General features: G+C 38.8%; 2 protein-coding genes across 4 annotated transcripts in view; one reads left to right on the top strand and one right to left on the bottom strand.

Moving 5' to 3' along the window:
* Positions 1-17,673, top strand: part of LOC146450029 (U7 snRNA-associated Sm-like protein LSm10) — a 139,733-nt gene that overhangs the window by 31,848 nt on the left and 90,212 nt on the right. The window lies entirely within an intron of this gene.
* LOC146450031 (uncharacterized) overlaps positions 1,335-17,673 on the bottom strand; it is a 33,799-nt gene continuing 17,460 nt past the window's right edge. Inside the window, exons 8-21 of the mRNA XM_085100763.1 lie at positions 16,709-16,805; positions 15,319-15,459; positions 14,557-14,684; positions 13,249-13,395; positions 12,218-12,296; positions 10,633-10,741; positions 9,043-9,112; positions 8,155-8,299; positions 7,417-7,594; positions 6,370-6,476; positions 5,177-5,241; positions 4,766-4,862; positions 3,204-3,345; positions 1,335-1,900 (exon numbers count right to left, since the gene is read on the bottom strand). Of these exons, the coding sequence (XP_084956889.1) occupies positions 1,762-1,900; positions 3,204-3,345; positions 4,766-4,862; positions 5,177-5,241; positions 6,370-6,476; positions 7,417-7,594; positions 8,155-8,299; positions 9,043-9,112; positions 10,633-10,741; positions 12,218-12,296; positions 13,249-13,395; positions 14,557-14,684; positions 15,319-15,459; positions 16,709-16,805 (1,644 nt within the window). The 3' untranslated portion in view covers positions 1,335-1,761. The remainder of the gene's footprint in view (positions 1,901-3,203; positions 3,346-4,765; positions 4,863-5,176; positions 5,242-6,369; positions 6,477-7,416; positions 7,595-8,154; positions 8,300-9,042; positions 9,113-10,632; positions 10,742-12,217; positions 12,297-13,248; positions 13,396-14,556; positions 14,685-15,318; positions 15,460-16,708; positions 16,806-17,673) is intronic.

Genomic DNA, 17,673 nt, shown 5'->3' on the forward strand with positions numbered 1-17,673 from the left:
GCATTTCAAGCAATACAAAAACCCTCCATTCATTTCACAAATCAATTATTTGGGGGTGTTTTATGAATTTTTGGGTGATTTTTAGGTATATTTGGAACGAAATAATTTTTCTTGAAGGATTGGTAAAATTAAAAGAAATAAGAAATGTTGAAGATTTAGTAAAGTTTTAAAATTAGAATTTGTAGTTAATAATTAATAGACGGATACCAAGTTAGTCCACTAGCAACCTGGGGTGCTCTTTGCGTGAGTATCAACTGTCTGTTAGTGTTCCAAAAATCATTTTCTTTCTGCCATCCATTCTTAAAACCTCTTCAAATTTCACTCAAATTCAGGTAGAGCCCCGCCTTAAGTTTACCGTTCAACTGTTAGGTCAAGAAGCATCCTTTATCGGAATTTTGTCCCGAGATCCCTCTCTTATGTGAACACTGTAAATTATGTTTTACCTTGACCCGTCTAATTCCAGGTGATATGATAATTTCTTAGGTCTCTTTTCGTCCACGCCATTACTACATCCCATTCTGTAACAAACGTCAGCTGACTTGTCTTTCAGTATCCTGTCGTGGCTAACGTTTTCGAGCACAAAATGTGGGAGAAACCATTCGGATTGCTGATATTTGAAGATGGAAGTTGTCCCTGCGGTCGACTGAGGAGAACCTTGCCCAAAGTCCAGACATTCGCTGGTCCTTGATGCTCGTCGTTCTTGATATTCCGTGTAGTCGATTTTTTTCCTGTTTCCTCGGAGACGACTTCCCACGTGGTGACTTTACTTCGTTCTCATTCTCGTTTTTTATTGGGCATCGTTTCAAATTTGCTTCGTCCTGAAATGCTTGCTGGGCTGCTGGGCTTTATTCCATTGAATTAAACTGCGCATTCCTACTGCGAATAATTTCTTACGTCATTAGCGCTCGCAAATTGAAAACATGGTTTGTTTTCCTTGATGCTAAAGCCAAGCCAATGTTCTCCTCAACGAGCATGGTGACCCATCTTTTTTAGCCCGTTTTTAACTCACCTATTATCCTCTTTAAAAAATCACGAGGAAAAAATGTGTTATTGCCAAAAATTCGAGATTGCCCACCACTCGCGGGCATAAAAAAAGTGATACTGAGAACCGCTTTACTTGCACGCAAGCATTGGGTCGACGATACTGCTTCATACCGTGCTTTCCTGCCAAGAACGTGCATTCATCTTTAATTGCCGATTATGCTTGACACATTTTATGTTTAACGTTTTCTAAGTTCTGCTTTTTCCGGTAACTTCTGTTACCACCAGACATGGCAATAACTGGTCAAATCCTGGGTCACAATTATGGGGTAAATTGAGTGGATCATAGCTCGTTCGCGGACATGGTGACCTTTTTTATTACGTTTCTCGAAATAAAACATAATAGTGAACAATCACAGAAAGTTTGAGAACATTTTCACGACAACTTTTATTTGGCGGGAATCACCTTAAGGCAAGATTTTCTGAACGTAGTAATTTTGTCACAGCACATACGATAACAGTTTCTGCATATGGCCTGCGGGAATCCATCATCGGGTTTCACGCATGTCAGGGCATATCTGGCGATAAGTTGTTGCAAATTTACTGCTTTTTCGCTTAAAAAAAAATTGGAGTTTTTGCACAGACTGTTTTGCACAGAGTCTACAAAGGCAGGAGCGTCGCCTTCAGAAAGAAGAAAACAAAAACAAACAAACAAACAAACAAAGAAGGAGAAGAAGAAGATGAAGAAAGGATCTGTTCTCTACAACTACACAGAAAGTTTCAGGTAAATCTATTGAATGTATAAATTATGAAAGGGTCTTCTTGTGTGTTTTTGCACCAGTCTAAAATCTGCTCGTCCATCGCTTGCACTTCATCCAGTCTCACTTCATCACTCTCCACAAGTCTGACTAGAGAAGACCTGTCATTAATCACATTTGGAACAATAATCAGTACAAAAAAACCATAAACAACAGAGGGGTATTAATCTTTGTCTAGCAATTTGAGGGTGGCGCTGTTTGTTTTGCTGTACAAGGTGGTTGTAAGTTTTGAGTCTGTGAACGAAAATCCTTTCAAATGAAAGCTACTAAGCAGTACATTCCTGTGGTGCTGTTTATTACGCTGTACAAGGTAAGTATGTGGATGAAATCCTAAAGTGCGACCATTCAAATGAAAGTACTAAGTCAGACGGTGCTGAAAACAAACAAGCGCACCGTTTTGTTTTTCGGAACAAGTCTACACCATACAAAGAATTATTTAATTGTGCATGTCTTCAAAGTCTTTACGAACAAAGAGTGGTGAAAATTCTGTTCACGGTTTTTAAAATTCTAGCTTGTGACATTGGATCAGCCAGCTTGCGTGATTTAAAAAAGATAAAGCGTACTCCCTACAACCTTAGGCGCACCACAATATTGGACTTACCAAGGGTAAAATCAACAATGTATAGACTATAGTCGTTGAAGTAGCTCGCATCGAAATTGTGGAACTCAAAACCCGACGATTCCAGGAAGATTGATACTTATGCAGCTTTTAAAAATAGTTTTAAAACTTTTTTATCTTCAATAACAAACAATCTTTCTGGACTATAACACCCAGTATTGATCGATACCGGCTTGCAATTTAAATAATTTTCTATTTTGTCGACGATTTTATCCTTATTATATGTTTTTAATTACTGGAGTTGTAAATATTTTTAATTTTAATTTGTGTTTTGTTTATCGTGGCGTACCAGTAAACTAGCGTACAGCCATCTTAGCCGTATTTTAGCAAAGCGTACGTTAAATAGAGTTGCATTGTATTGTTGCTGTCCAAGATGGGTTTGTATGACCATTCAAATGAAAGTTACTGAGCAGTTCTTTCTGCGATGCCGTTTGTTAAGCTGTAAAAGGTGGTTCTACCTTTCAGTCTGTGGATGAAATCCTAAAGTGTGACCATTCAAATGAAAGCTACTGATCAGTAATTTCCTGTGGTGCTGTTTGTTAAGCTGTACAAGGTGGTTCTAATTTTGAATCTATGGATGAAATCCTAAAGTGTGACCATTCAAATGAAAGCTACTGGGCAGTACTTTCTAGTAGTGCTGTTTATTATGCTGTTCAAGGTAGTCTGTGGATGAAATCCTAAAGTGGAGCACATCAATAAAAGCCGTTGAGCAATACTAATACTTTCTAATTGTACTGTTTGTTATACTCCACACTTTGACTCTAACGTCTTAGTGCTGGTTTTACCTCAGCGCTTTTTTAATGGTACCGACGTCCTTTGTGTGTTGAAGCTGAATGCCTCTGAACCGGAGCCAGTTCGCGGCCGCCTCTTTCTCTGATGACAGTTTTAATAGCAGTTGCGTGTGTTTGTAAACTGTTCCTAGGTTATCTGGAGAATAAATAACACAACACAGTCAGTAGTCAAAGTTACCAAAGGTTAACACTACTTCTCGTTTGGACTTAAGTCCTGGCGTTTTCAGGCGCCCAGGCTTTGGAATAGCTTATCAAACGGAATTAGAGCGTCAACCGAAAATAAATTTTTGAACGTTTTTTGGAAACGAGTCAATATCTCAGACAAAGAAGCATCTTGCTAATATCCAATTGCTTTCTTATCCTGTAAAATAGCGGTTTATTCTACATTGGAGCCCAGTTAATACAACCACCTTAGGGCCATGAAAATATGGTCGTATTAACGGGGTGGCCGGACAACAAGGTTGTAAAACTAAGGAAATGACTGCACTATCAATTCGTTAGGGGCACAAAGAAGTGGTCGTACTAACGAGGTGGTCGTAAGGAGGGGTTTCACTGTATATTGTTTTATACTTTTTATTGCCTTTGCTGTCTGATTAATGTTTTATCATTTATTTTTTTAATCGTGGCATTCTTGTAAACTAGCTGGTGCAGGTTGTACTGAATCATAGCTAAGCGTATGCTTCCCACCTTGAATGAAGAATCTTATCTTATTGTAACAAACATATTCATCCGATACTTGGCATGTGTGGTATTTGATTTGAAGACCAATGGTTCAAGTATTTAAATCTGTTTTATCATGATTTGTTTATTAGACAAGGAACTTTGTCCCACATTACCTCTCTCTACCAAGGGAAACCCAGGCGAACAGACCACAATTTTAGTACAGACCATTCGTTCTCACTTCTGAAAGTTTTAGAAAAGGCACTCATTCTGTGCACAGTACAAAAGCGGTTTAGGATTGACTAACCAAAGTGAAGACTGTAACCAGCAACTACAAACTTTATCTTTAATAAAATAATTTAAATTAAGTTACAAAGAAAAAAAGTGGCAAAGGAGACCGAAAAGAAAGTAGAAAGCTTATGCGTGGTTCGGCCTCCCCAATTAAACTAAGTTGACTACAAATAATTTATTAAGTTAGTAACATGACGTAAAACAGATAAAAGCAATTAGCTAAAAAATCACGTGTTTTGCATTTGACACAAGTCAACGAAGTCAAGTGCGGGAAAACAAGTGGAAGCAAGTCTCACCTGAGTTTGGTTTTACTTTCTAATTGGTTGAGAAAGGAGTGCAATGTTTTTTAACCAATCATAAAGCACAGTAGACCAACACCAAAAGCAAACCCGAAATTACTTTCAAAATTTTTAACTACGGGAAACATTCTGACAGTTTATAATGCGATTGTTTATTCTCCAAAAATGCAACCTCTTCTTGTTGCACTGTCAGTACACTTTCTAGTATTAAGTGAGGAGAATAAAGAGATTAAAGCTATAAACTAAGAAAAAAATTTCTGAGTGTTGATGCGTGGAATAATTAAGGAGAATTGAAATTTCAATCACCTGGCAAACACTCCAAACTGAGATGCAACTCATGCAGGGCATCATGGGTCTGATCCAGGCCTTCTAGAATCGAAGCTTTTTGGTTGTATGCCCGCACCTGCAAGCAAAACATCAAGTGAATGGCAAATGACTGCTGATTGCAGAGTGAGAACCACAAGTAGTGACAACACTGTTTTTCCAGCTTCTTGAGGTGTAGCCCATGACAAACAGAAAGTGTTTCTGGTTTAGTTGTAACGCTGTCTCTGAAATATCACGTGAATTTTGTTGAAACATGTTGCTAGGCAATAAGAACTATAATCATTTGATAACTGACGAGCAGCGGCTTTTGATTGTTTCCATCATCGAGTAACTTTTGGGTGAATTGCCAGACATGGTGGTAAGTTCGAGATAACAGGTATAGATAATACCCACCTTTAATTTTACAAGGTCGTTTGGTTCAATTCTTTGTTCTTGCTCTGTCAACAGGGTGCTGTCTCCTTTGAAGGAAAAATAACCCTTTTACTGGGCCTTTCAATAACATACGGACCCTGAACTTGAGCCTCAAGTAACTATTTACATGTTTTACTGCTGTCAATCATAATTACGGTGGCAACTGGTTCATCGCAAAAATACAGAAACCGACAAAGTGGATCGCAATCCGCCAATTACAGCGCACGAACATGATCTTTTGACTCCGTTGAGCCCTGAAACGTTATTGTTTTTAAGAGGTCCGCTTCAGTAATTGACGGCATTGAAAAGCATAACGGTTGGTTGAATCTTGGACTTTTTAGAGTCCCAACATGCCAACATGTTGGCACAACATTTACTTGCCTTATACGTGAACAAATGTGGTGCCACAATGTTGGAACAGTCACATTTTCCCCTGGATCAAGGCCTGACTACTTACACGTCTCTTTTTGTTTGGATTAAGTCAAAGGAAGTTTTTAGCAATCCATCACCAGCCCGGCAGCCGGCAATTTTGCCGCCTACAATGGAACACTTGCCGCCTATTCTTACACTTGTTAAAAAGAAAAATCAAGCGTACTGTAACTCAAATTGCGACCAACAACAAAGATCTTGAATCTATACCTACAATACATGCATTTGTTACTCTGATAGGATAATGGAGGTTGACGAATTTGGTCTGAAATGTTCAATTTTGATGGTTTTACACTTTACATTAGTTTGAAATCCTAGCTTAATTTTCTCACTTAAGCTACTGGTCTAAAAGGCCTTGATTTGAAATACAGTGGAAACTCGATTTAATGAACCTCTGTATGAAGTCCTCGATACGACCAACGATATTCTAACAGTCCCTTGGCGCTTTGTGAAACCGAGGTTCCACTGTAAAAAGCTCTTAAAGAGTGTTATCTAAAAGCTGTCAAAAATGGGGCTGTCGAGTCTTCCCCCAAAATGCACCAGATACAACTATTTGAAGCCGTTATTTTCAGATCCTTGGTGCCTACTACTAGCTTTTCCTGCTTAATACTACAAAACATTTTGACAAGGCTGCATGATAATGTAACTTTTGCGCCAATAAAAGTCAAGGACTTTTCAAAGGATGCAGTGACCTCAGAGACTGAACAGCAATCTATGAGTCTTCGCAGGTCAGGATGGACACTCACCAGTGTCAATTCTTCTCCTTTTTCGCTGCTGTTCCTTGGAGGCTTCTTTGTCTTGACGAGCCAAGTAAAAATTGGATGATCGGACACCTTCTAGTGTTTTCAACACCCTTGGATGAGCAAAAATATAATGAAAATATATTTTCTCCTCACCATCTCAATACAATGACAGGCAGGTAGGTGAAGAGAAAATCACATTTATCGACCAACCAGGGGATATATATTGCCATATTGGGTTTTTAAATGGCTGACATTTTAATTTTCTTTTGTCTGCACACACCGGCGACAAGTTTAAGTTGTTCACGGTCCTCAAGAAAAAACGGATTGGTATATCATTAATTTAGTGATAAATTGTCTGCGTCATTGAAACTCCAAGTCCCTGCAAATACTTTTTAAGTTCTGCCACACTCATATTCTTGTGCTTTAACATTTTGAACCTGGAACTATTCGAGAGCAATGGAAAAATATACAAGCTTATGTTAACGGGAACTTCAACAAGAGACTCGTAGTTAGTAGTAGGAACGGATGTCCGAAATTTCGCGGTTTGTTTACATCAGAAATCACGTGACACTACACGTGAAATCTAACTTAGCCCTACTAGCCTCGTTCTAAGTAAAATATTCTTTTAATTTTTTTTTAAACTCAAGAACGAGGTTAGTAGAGCTTATTTGAATGCAAACAAAAGAATATTAAAATGTCAACCATTTTTACATAGGGTCTATACAGGATTTTTCAATGACCGTTGAGAAAATAAATCCTAATTTGTGAGGACATCGTACAGTATAAAAAAATGTAACTACGTGTACATCTTCAGAGAAACTTTCGTTGGAATTTAACTTTCACCCAAACTCTCCTTTCTAAACATATAATGGACAACCAACCAAACATATTTGACTAAAAAATGCCAAATAATTTTTTTACGAACTTACAGCGCTTCAAATTTCAAGACCTTCAAAGCTCGACAATTAAGTTGCCTATGAACGTTGCATATTTCACCAACAAATTTATCACAAAAAAATATTAGTATGCTTTCATAGATTACCACTCTACCTGTTGAGGGCCTGTAGCGCTTCAAGTGGTTGATGAAGATGAATTAAGGCCTCAGCTTTCAACATCAGCATACCACAAAACATACTTTCTTCATCTGTGCTGGCTGCACTGTCATCGTCATTTGATCGCAGTCTTTTCCTGGGAGCTGTGGAGTTTTCATTCTGTTCATCGCTGTGACCTTTTAAGGTAGAGACATTGCTATTAATGGTGAGTTCGTACACAATACGAATAAATTTAAAAAAACCCAAACAAACAAACAGAATAGAACTTAAAAAACAAGTACGGAGTTTAGCGTCGGTTGAGAGAAGAGATTCGAGTGCTGACGTTTCGAGCGTTAGCCCTTCATTCTAGTCGCTCTGCCGATGAACTCACAAAACGCCAGCACTCGAATCTCTCTACGGCGGCCAGATTACCTTATCAACCGTTCTGTTCCAAATAACTGTAAGTTATGGCGAAAATTACAAAGCACTGTCCTAGTAGTAACTGACAGAATTTGTCATTGCAACGTCTTCACGTCAAAACTATTTTTATCGCGTGACAAGAGATTTTGAGCGAGTGCAATTGACCAAGCAAATTTGTGAGAATGCAAGTGGCCCATAAAGGTTTCCGAGAACATCCAACACTGTTTACTGCGCTGACTTTTCTTTCCTTACAAAATGACCAAAGAAAACGTCTCAATGATTAACAACAACAACAACTGATAAAACAAGGTTTGTTTATGAAAATTCTATTTCATACCATTCTCAGTTGGTTTTCCGCTATCAGCAGTCGTTAGCACTTTATCACACACAGTCAAAGTGTCTTGGTATCTACCAGCATTCAGCAGTGTAACTGCACACTGCCGGTATAACTCTGTAGGACTCGGTACATGAATGGTATCAGACTGTAATATGAGTACAGGAGAGGAAAGTCACTTTTAGATTCCCAAACGTTAGATTGTAACACTAAATACAGACTAAATTTTGCAAACCTTTCATAAAGGTCTGATACTCTGCCACAACCAGTATATGCAAGAATTTCATAAAAAGTGACATGGTGTGCCACGCCACCTGTAAAGTTTTATTAAAATTTGAGTAATTTTTTGTAATATCTACGAAATTTTACGCGTTTGCTAAATTCATCTCAGGAAATCTATTCCAAAACGTCAAGCAAACTGCCAAATTATTTCAAGCCTGGATTTTTTTTTTCAGGACTTTTAGCAACAGTCTGGTTGCGTAGATAACTGCGATAATCTTTTCTTCTATATAACCTTTCATTACTGTGCGTATACATGATTCATATAATATTTATATTAATTTTATTCTTCACGTGTATATCATGATCTCAGAACATGATGGCTTGATAGCTCATTTGGTAGAGCACTGCACCGGCATCGCAGAGGTGATTTGTTCAGTTTTCTTTTCGTAACAGTCTTCATAGATAATTGCGAGAATCTTGACTTCTATATAAAATTCTTTGTGTTTTATTGTGTAGTACAGAGGCCTATTTTGTCAGTGTATTGATCCAAGATCACTCTCCAGTGATGAACACTGATTATTAGTACCTCGTGTATGTTCATTATAGTGTCCAACAGTATGGGGACTCTGTATGCAGACTCATGAATCTTGTTTTGAGAACGTTACTTACAGGGTTTGATGACTGCACCTCTACAATGTTGGCCAGTAACTCAAGATAACTGTTGGCTGCTTCCTCAAACCTGAAAAAAGGAGGTTTCATTTCGCCAAAAGACAATGCGTTTTTACTGCCAACGGAGCTCTTTCGGTGCATTTATACTAGTTTTTTGAAAGCCAAAAGAAATGCAACTAAAATGTTTGGTCCCGGAAAATATCCGTACCCACCACAAAGGAGGGTCATTAGAAATTCCGACGGGGAGGGAGGGGAGCTAGGATGTATGAAACTAAAATGGAAATTACAGTAAGTGGGGGGGGGGGGGGGGGGGAGAATGTTCAAACTAAAAACCTTACGAAGGGGAGTTACGGATATTTCTAAACCACAGAGAAGGTATGAGAGTAAACGAAGCAAAAACATGAAAACAAAACAAACCTACAAACAGTCCACTTAGTCCCTAGCCTGCGAAACCATACGTATTTCCGGCTGTCGCTTCTCTTGGGAGAGAAGCGACAGCCGGAAAAACTTCTGCGTTCGCAGGCTACTTAGTCCCAGGGTGACGTCAATCGATTTAACTTAGCCTGCGTAGCTGGCGGTATTGTAGGCGTATGGGCGCACGCGAATTAAAGTTTTGGCGGAAACTTTATTTCGCGAGCACCTACAATACCGCTAGCTACGCAGGCTAATTTAAACTCTGCTTCGCCAATGAAAACACCTCCATAACACGGACACTCATTTGTCCCTAAAATTGTGTCCATGTTGGTATAACAGGACTGAGTGCAGTCCAGTTTCATCTGTAATCAGGCTTTTGTATTTGGTCTTGAATTCGTTCAGGAAACGTTGGTCCAATGTTTTATCCGCTGTTTTGCGTTTTGTGCGCAATAAAAATCTATGATTATGAGCAAGATTTCCGTTTTATCTTAAAACGAAGCACAAAGCGGTGGATGAAACATTGAGGCAACGTTTCCTGAATCGGACCTAAAACAGCAAAACGCGATCTGAAATACACTTTTGATCGGTTTTGCCCCGAACACTTCAATTGTAAACACAAGCTCTTAAATTGCCTCTGATTGTTGCCTCTTGGTTTAGCTGAGAACTTCACAAAACCAACAAAAAGATCCTAAAAGATGACAACCAATTCCTATAGCACTAAATTTAATTTAAGGAGGGTGTCTACTATTGTTACTGCGCATACGTTCTGCGCATCTCGTGATAATCGGTTTTCCTATGGGTAGTGGCTACTAATACAGGGATATTTTTGCACGGTTTAAAACTATTCGGGGAAAGCAAAACGTAGCAAGCGCTTTTGGCATCCAAAAAGAAAACTGGGGGTTAACCGTGCATTTTTCAGAGATAACAAAGCTTCAATTTGGAAAAAAACGCCATACATTGCATTTTACTGCTTTTTAGAATAATTATTGCTTAATTATCTCTAAAAAATACGTGGTTACCCCCAATTTTCTTTTTGGATTTCCATAGCCCTTGCCAAGATCTGCTTGTCCCGCATAGTCATAAACGGCGCAAAAATACTTCGTTATTAGTACGCACCGTCCTCAATTACATTGCTGTAGTGCTTCACCGTGGGATATTTTAAATAACAGCACAAACCTGCCAAGTTCTGCAGATCGTTTTGCCAACATGTAAGTTATAAGTTCTGTTGTTATTCTAGTTCTTGGCATCCCATCAGTCAAGGCAAATCTTGGAGGAATTGTTAATTCTGTTTTAAGAGGATCAAAGAGAGACAATGTCATATGGTAAGGGTTCTGCTTGGTACAGCCAGAATAAAGATAAGATTGTGTATTTTTAAACACGCTTCAGTTTTCTGCAGGTAATTCATCTTGTGTTATTTTTTTTTATCAACCACACATCCCAGGTACAATTTAGGTAAGGCAAGATAAGGTAAACTTCATTTAGGCTGGGTGGCCTATTCAGGAACGAGGCTGATATTCAGAGGGAGCCAGCCAAAAGCGATCATCTAACTAACACATAATATGAAAAAGACATGACACTAAAATAAATTTTTATCAATAACGGTTTGTTAAGACATAAACAAGCAAAAACGAACGATAAAAACCGACGTTTCGGTGTCATCATGACGCCATTGTCAAGGTAAGTTGTGGACAAATGTAGATTTTGACAAGTAAGAATGTTTAAAATGAGAATACTGAATACAGTCAACTGTCGCCTTGCAGACACCTTGCTGTTACGGACACATCGATAGTAGGGACAACAGCTAAATAAACTGCAGACGCTCGATTGACATAAATTCCCGCTATTACGGACTCTCGCTATTAAGGACCCCTAACTCGCGGTCCTGAGGGTGTCTGCAATAAAGGGAATTGACTGTAGGTACTGAATATTTTGTTTACAATGTTTGATTTGCGCTAGAATGTCTGCTGTTGACAGATTCTGTTACCCTCTATAAGTCACTGTGTAGAATTTGAAGTTGCACAACTTTTCTATCTCAAGGATATCACAGAAATCACAAAACCGTAAGTCTTTTTTGGTAAGTGAGACAGCTGAATACTTCCATGAAATGTTTTCATGAAGTGTACCAATACACATTTCAGTAACTGTAGGCATTGTTCGATTTGCTGCTAATATGACCAGATAATTAATTATGGCAACTTCTGTGGCTGATCCAAAAATAACTTATTAAAAGCTGGTTTATTATAATTACTTTTAAAATATGGAATAGGACATGTATGAGGGACACATTCCCTTGTCTTCATACTCACTTGATACATTGTATCGTTTAAAGTCATTATTGATCAACAAGTAGAACTAACTCTGCTTTAAATAAAATAAATAAATCACTTTATTTAGAGCGGTTTTCATTTGAGTGTCAAAAGTAATTTTGCGTTTATCTTGGTTTTGCATTGATACGATTTGTTATTGGTTAACAAAACTCGCGCCACTTTCTCAACCACTGTACTGTCACTGTATTTAGTGCAGAGCACTAATTGGGGACACTCTCCAGATCGAATTGGAATTTGGAAATTTCGGTTTTTGACGGGAGAGGAAAGCTGAAGTACCCAGAGAAAAACCCCTTGGAGAAAAGGACGATAAACAACAACAAACTCAACCCACATATAATGCCAAATCCGGGAATCGAACCCGAGCCACATTGGTGGGAGGAGAGTGTTCTCGCCACTGCGCTATCCCTGCCCCCCAGCATTCATGGGACACTCACCTAATCTCTTATCTCTTATCTCTGTGGAAATCACTGCTACATTACAGCGCTGTTCACTTTCCACTTTACCACTGATGGCCTAATAAACAAACAAGTAAATCTTGAGTAACTGCATAATTATTATGACCTGGAGGGCACTTACAGTAGCGCAAGAAACTTGTGGCCAGATTTCTTGTTTTAGAACCAAACTATGGACAGAGCTTCTGTGATCACTTGTTGAAAGATGATATTGATAGGGACACCATTCTATATCTGGCTGGGAATAAGTATGTAACAATACATCGCAATAGTGGGAGTTCCAATAGCTATGCAAAAGCAATCACAATTTCATCTATCGATAACTGTTGCAATAGTTTTCTCAAATATTGATAGTTTTAATAGCTTGTTCCAGGGTCTTATCTGTATTTAAAGAGGTGGTAAGTTAAGTCGTTCTTTATAACAGTGCACAAGCTGACAATGGGCGAAGACAACATTACAACGTTATTGCAATAGTATCGCAATGATATTTCAACTACCACAATAGTCAAAATGACCTCAATAGTCTCCCTAGCTAGGAAACAGTTAATGCGCATGTACATTGAGCAATCGAGCTGCGTGGATTCAACCTGTAAACAAGTTAACCATTTTGTTTTTCACAAACTGTCTTGATGTCGGAGTCATCTGAAAGAATCCTAGGCGAGAGACCCAGCTCAGAGAGGGCAGGGGTATTTTGCAGAATGCTACACACCAAACGTTGCATTTTACGCCATCTACAACAGTTAAGGGGCTAAGCAATGAATCATATTATTTAGGTCTAAGCACTCTTCTATACTATTTAGGGTAAAGCACTTATTATATAAATGGCTAGGTTTTAGTCGTTGCTATGGCAGACATTTCACAACACATGTTTGACACTTCTATGGCAAAATACCCCCGCCGGCTCACAGGCTACTAGCAGTTAAAGCCTGGAGAAAACTTGTTGGTCTTCAAATCTTTCCATATTTCTCTATGATGAGTTCTGTCACTTGGCTGATTACATTTTTATCCCTCACCTCTTTCAGTAACTTCACACATTGTATTTCAGCCGTAAAATTCCCCAGCTTTCGATACTGAAGACAGATGTTAAAAAGAGCTTCCAGTTGTTCAAAATCACTTTGAATGGCTTCCTTGAACTTGGATACTGCTGTGTGGTGTTTTCCCTGAGAGCAAAAATTTTACTCTCAGCCCAAAACTAAAATTAAATTTGCATTAACACCGCATTTGTGTTTTGGCTAGGCAGAGTAGTATTACACTTGAGTGTGGCCAATGTGCGAGCCAGCGAGCCATGCAAGCCAAACGTGCAAGGCATGCGAGCCAAATGTGCGAGCCATGCAAGCCAAACATGTGAGGCGTGCGAGGCATGAACAACCCCCAACATAAATGCTAACCATTAAGCTAACCGGGGAGCTATTTAAGCTAACCTGAGTGCTATTTAGGCTAACCGGAGTGCTTTTTAGGCTAACCGGAGTGTTTTTTAGGCTAACCTGAGCGCCTCGCACGTCTGCCTCGCATGGCTCGCTGGCTCGCAGATTGTCAAGACTTATTACACTTGGCTGTAAATCAACCCAGTCCCTTATTTAAATCCAGCAAAAGGACCCTTTTTGCTCTTTTATATTAATAACTGTCAAGATACTCAGGCTAGAGCTAACAAAACAACATGAAACATAGCTTCACATCATTAGCAACCTTTAGACTGTCAACAAGTTAGCAAAAGATGCCTGCTATGCTCACACTTCATAGTGATAATGCCATCCCTGCAGGGATAACGCAGGGTTCAGAGCACTCGCCTCCCACCAATGTGGCTCAGGTTCAATAACAGGATTCGGCATCATATGTGAGTTGAGTTTATTATTGGTTCTCATCATTTCTCTGCGAAATTTTGTTCTCTGGGACTCCAGTTTTCACCTCTCCTCAAAAAGCAACCAATATGATCTGGAGAGTATCCCCATATTGTAAAGCGCATTTGATCATCTCTTCATGGAATTATGCATTATACATGTACAAATTAACAAATTTATACCTTTTTTTTATTTACCCATATCATGCAGCTGGCTATTTACAAACATGGCCCAGGATTTGAACGTGGGACTGTCATTGATAAAACAAATCCAAAAGGAAAGAAGAGAGGAGCACTTGAGCCAGAGGACTTGTCACACTTTCTGAGTTTGTCTCACTTCAGATTGTCCTAATTATTTTCAATGTGCCACTGAAAGCCGTCTATCAGCTTGGTCTCACAGGCCGTTAAAGTACTGTTTTAGACTTGCCACTTATTATATGATTGCGTAATTTTGTTTGGTATTAAAATAAAACTGATTTGATACCTTAACAGCACAGCAACAGCCTAACATGTTTAACGCAGCAGCTTTGTTTTGGCCCTGTGAGATGTGAACACACTGCTGGAACAATGGCAATGCCTTGTCCACTTCATTTCGTACATAGAAAACATATCCTGTATTTTACCAAAGGACAAGCGTTTGTTAGTTTACACTCTTACCCATACTACCTTTTCAGATACATACAAGTTCTATATAATGCTCATATATATTCTGTATGTGCAGGTTCCAGAAAATGTCCATAGTGAAAGTGGAAATTTCAAGTGGGAGCTGTACGACGTGTCCCAAAAGCCCAAAATTTTCAAAGGAAAGTAAGAAGCTATACTGAAAATTCCAAGAAGGGGTGGGGGGTTCAAACTAAAAAAATCTTTCATGGGGGAGGTATGGTTTTTTTCCAGAACCACACAAATATAATTTTTTTCTAAAAGTACAAAATGAAGCACTATCAATAAGATCTGATTAAGCTGAATCAATCAGAGAGCTGCATAATGAGCCATATTGCCACTTGACAATGACGTTCCAAAAACTTAACTTGTCGCAACTTTCTAACAGCTTTTGTGGCATCTGTCCTTGGCTATTTGTTGTGGCTTATTCCATTTGATCAGACCAACAAATCTAAATGCCTGAACTACCAGTGAAAGGTGGTCCGAGTTCCACATGTGCGTGCATTTGTGAATTTCCAACAGTAGACGAAAGCTTGCTCACAGGCTATTATAGTTCAGTGACAAGTCAAAACATTGAAGTTCTGACCTTTGAGATAAAGGTCATTAAAACCAACATCTTGACCTTCCACTCTTTCCTGAAGTGTTGTCAGTACTTTATCATAGTCTTCATTTGCATAGTGCGAGAATGCCAACAAACTTGTCACCAGCGCTAACAGGTTCTGTGTATCTAATCAATCAAAATGATCGTAAAAAAGATCATCAGACTTTAAGTATTCCATAAGTACAATGTTTGTGACCAAGCACTTTCTAGGATAAAACCAGAGAGGCTACATGTAAAATGCCTTAAATAATTTTTATTTCAAATTTTACATTGTAGCTTTTTTCCAAGTGTGCTCCAGATATTTACCCTCATAAAGTCTTATGTCAGTTCATTACAGAAACATAGTCCGATTTTTTTGTTCAGAGTTTGTTCATTGTTTTGTTGAAACCAAAAATCAAATTTGACACGATCACCCGATATACATGCAGCCTTTAGTGAAGTGATTGGTGCATAAAGGGCCTAATAAATATGTCAAAATTAGTTGGCTGTTTGGGTATATGGCCTACATCAGGTCACTTAAGAAATAAAAACCAACTTTCTTTTTCAATCCAGTTTGGCTGTAGTTTTGATATAAACCAAAACAAACTGAAATATATACATCTTATTCAATGGTTTTACATTAAATATGTGCAGATATATAAGCAAAAAGAGTTTGTTAATTTTGCTTTATCTCTTCTTGTAAGAGTGTTGAAATAAACCCAGCATTATCTGTCCATCCAGCTGTCTATCAGTGGGACGTGCAAATGATGAAAACAACATAGGAAGCCAGTGAAATGTGTTTGTCCATTTTCGCTCTGCTGTAAACCGGTCAAACCGGGACACTACAGTGTATTACAGTCTTGTATTTTGCACACTCTCTTGACCTTATTACGTGAAATGACATAATAGTGGAATAATAAAACATATTATTTGTTATTCGGTGGAGTCTTGACAATCTTCGAGCCAGCGAGCCAGCGAACCATGCGAGGCAGACGTGTGAGGTACTCAGGTTAGCCTAAAAAACACTCCGGTTAGCCTAAATAGCACTCAGGTTAGCTTAAATAGCTCCCCGGTTAGCTTAACGGCTAGCAGTTTTGTTGGGGGTTGTTCATGCCTTGCATGTTTTGTTCATGCCTTGCACGTCTGCCTCGCATGGCTCGCACGTTTGGCTCGCTGGCTCGCACATTGGCCACACTCTATCCAGTGCATTGTTACACTGTCCATACATGGTCAACATGCATCATCTTTACACAACAGATATCCAGCAAGATGAATAATTTCAAATTTTGAAGAGAAAAGTGGATGAAAAATGAGAAAAATGGCAGCTTTCTGTAATAAAACTGAGCTTTGTTTGAGCTCACTAATGTTAACAAAGTTCTACATATTATTCTCTTGCCTTTTAAATCTCCTGCTGATGAGGTTATAGTGCAATTAGCCCTTAAAGGAATGTACTCCAGACTAAACAGGTGCACAGGACATCGATCAGAAGATACCTTGGATCACAAAAGCAAGAGGAAAACAAACAAACTTCACTATTCAAAGTAATGGATGTTTGGTTTATCAACAGAGTTGATGACTAAAGGTAAGCTGGCCACTGTAAAGAGATTCATGATCAAGTGCTGATGCTTCAAAGGGCTAATGTTTGAAACATTAGCAGCTGAATCTCTTTACTGTGGATAAATTTCCTTTTAGTTATCAACTCTGTGCTCTAAATTTCCTTTTAGTTATCAACCTTGTTCATGGCTGTTTAAGGCCTGGTTCATCTAAGCAATGGAAGTGACAGAAGCAGAAGCGGAGAATGGGAGTCAGAATGAGAAGAATCTTCTGACCTAGTGCAAACTGATATGATGGAAAAATGGCTGAAGGTCACCATGTTTTCCCTTCTAAATCTCGGGTAAAGAGATTAGGAATAAGGTTTGTGATTGGTTGATTCCTCTGCTAACTCTTACAATTCTAGTAAACCAGCTGACACAAGCAACAGAATCACAAGCAGAATATTTTGATTCTGTCGAGGTTACAATTGCGATTCTGTCTTCATTTTTTGATTCACAGTGGAATGTAAGATTCCTTCCGCTTCTGCTTCTGATTCTGTCACTGACCAGTGTGAACCAGTCCTTAGTGTAGTTAACCCATTGGAGGGTTAAATAGAAGGCAAATTCAGACGTGTCAATTACAGATTAAAAAGTACAATCCTTTACTCTCCCACCTCCTCTCCAGTCTTTCTCAGTTTTTTGCTCACTTGCATCTCTCTTTAGGCCCAGTCTCCTTGTTAACTATCCACAAAGGGACTGCTGTCCAGTTACTAGAAATGTTGGGAATTTTGTGCCCACGTGTTTGTTATTAGATCAACAAACATTTCTA

Source organism: Pavona decussata, unplaced genomic scaffold (genome assembly GCF_977016875.1).
Source record: "Pavona decussata unplaced genomic scaffold, jaPavDecu1.1 SCAFFOLD_510, whole genome shotgun sequence".
In the NCBI taxonomy this organism is placed as follows: Eukaryota; Metazoa; Cnidaria; class Anthozoa; order Scleractinia; family Agariciidae; genus Pavona; species Pavona decussata.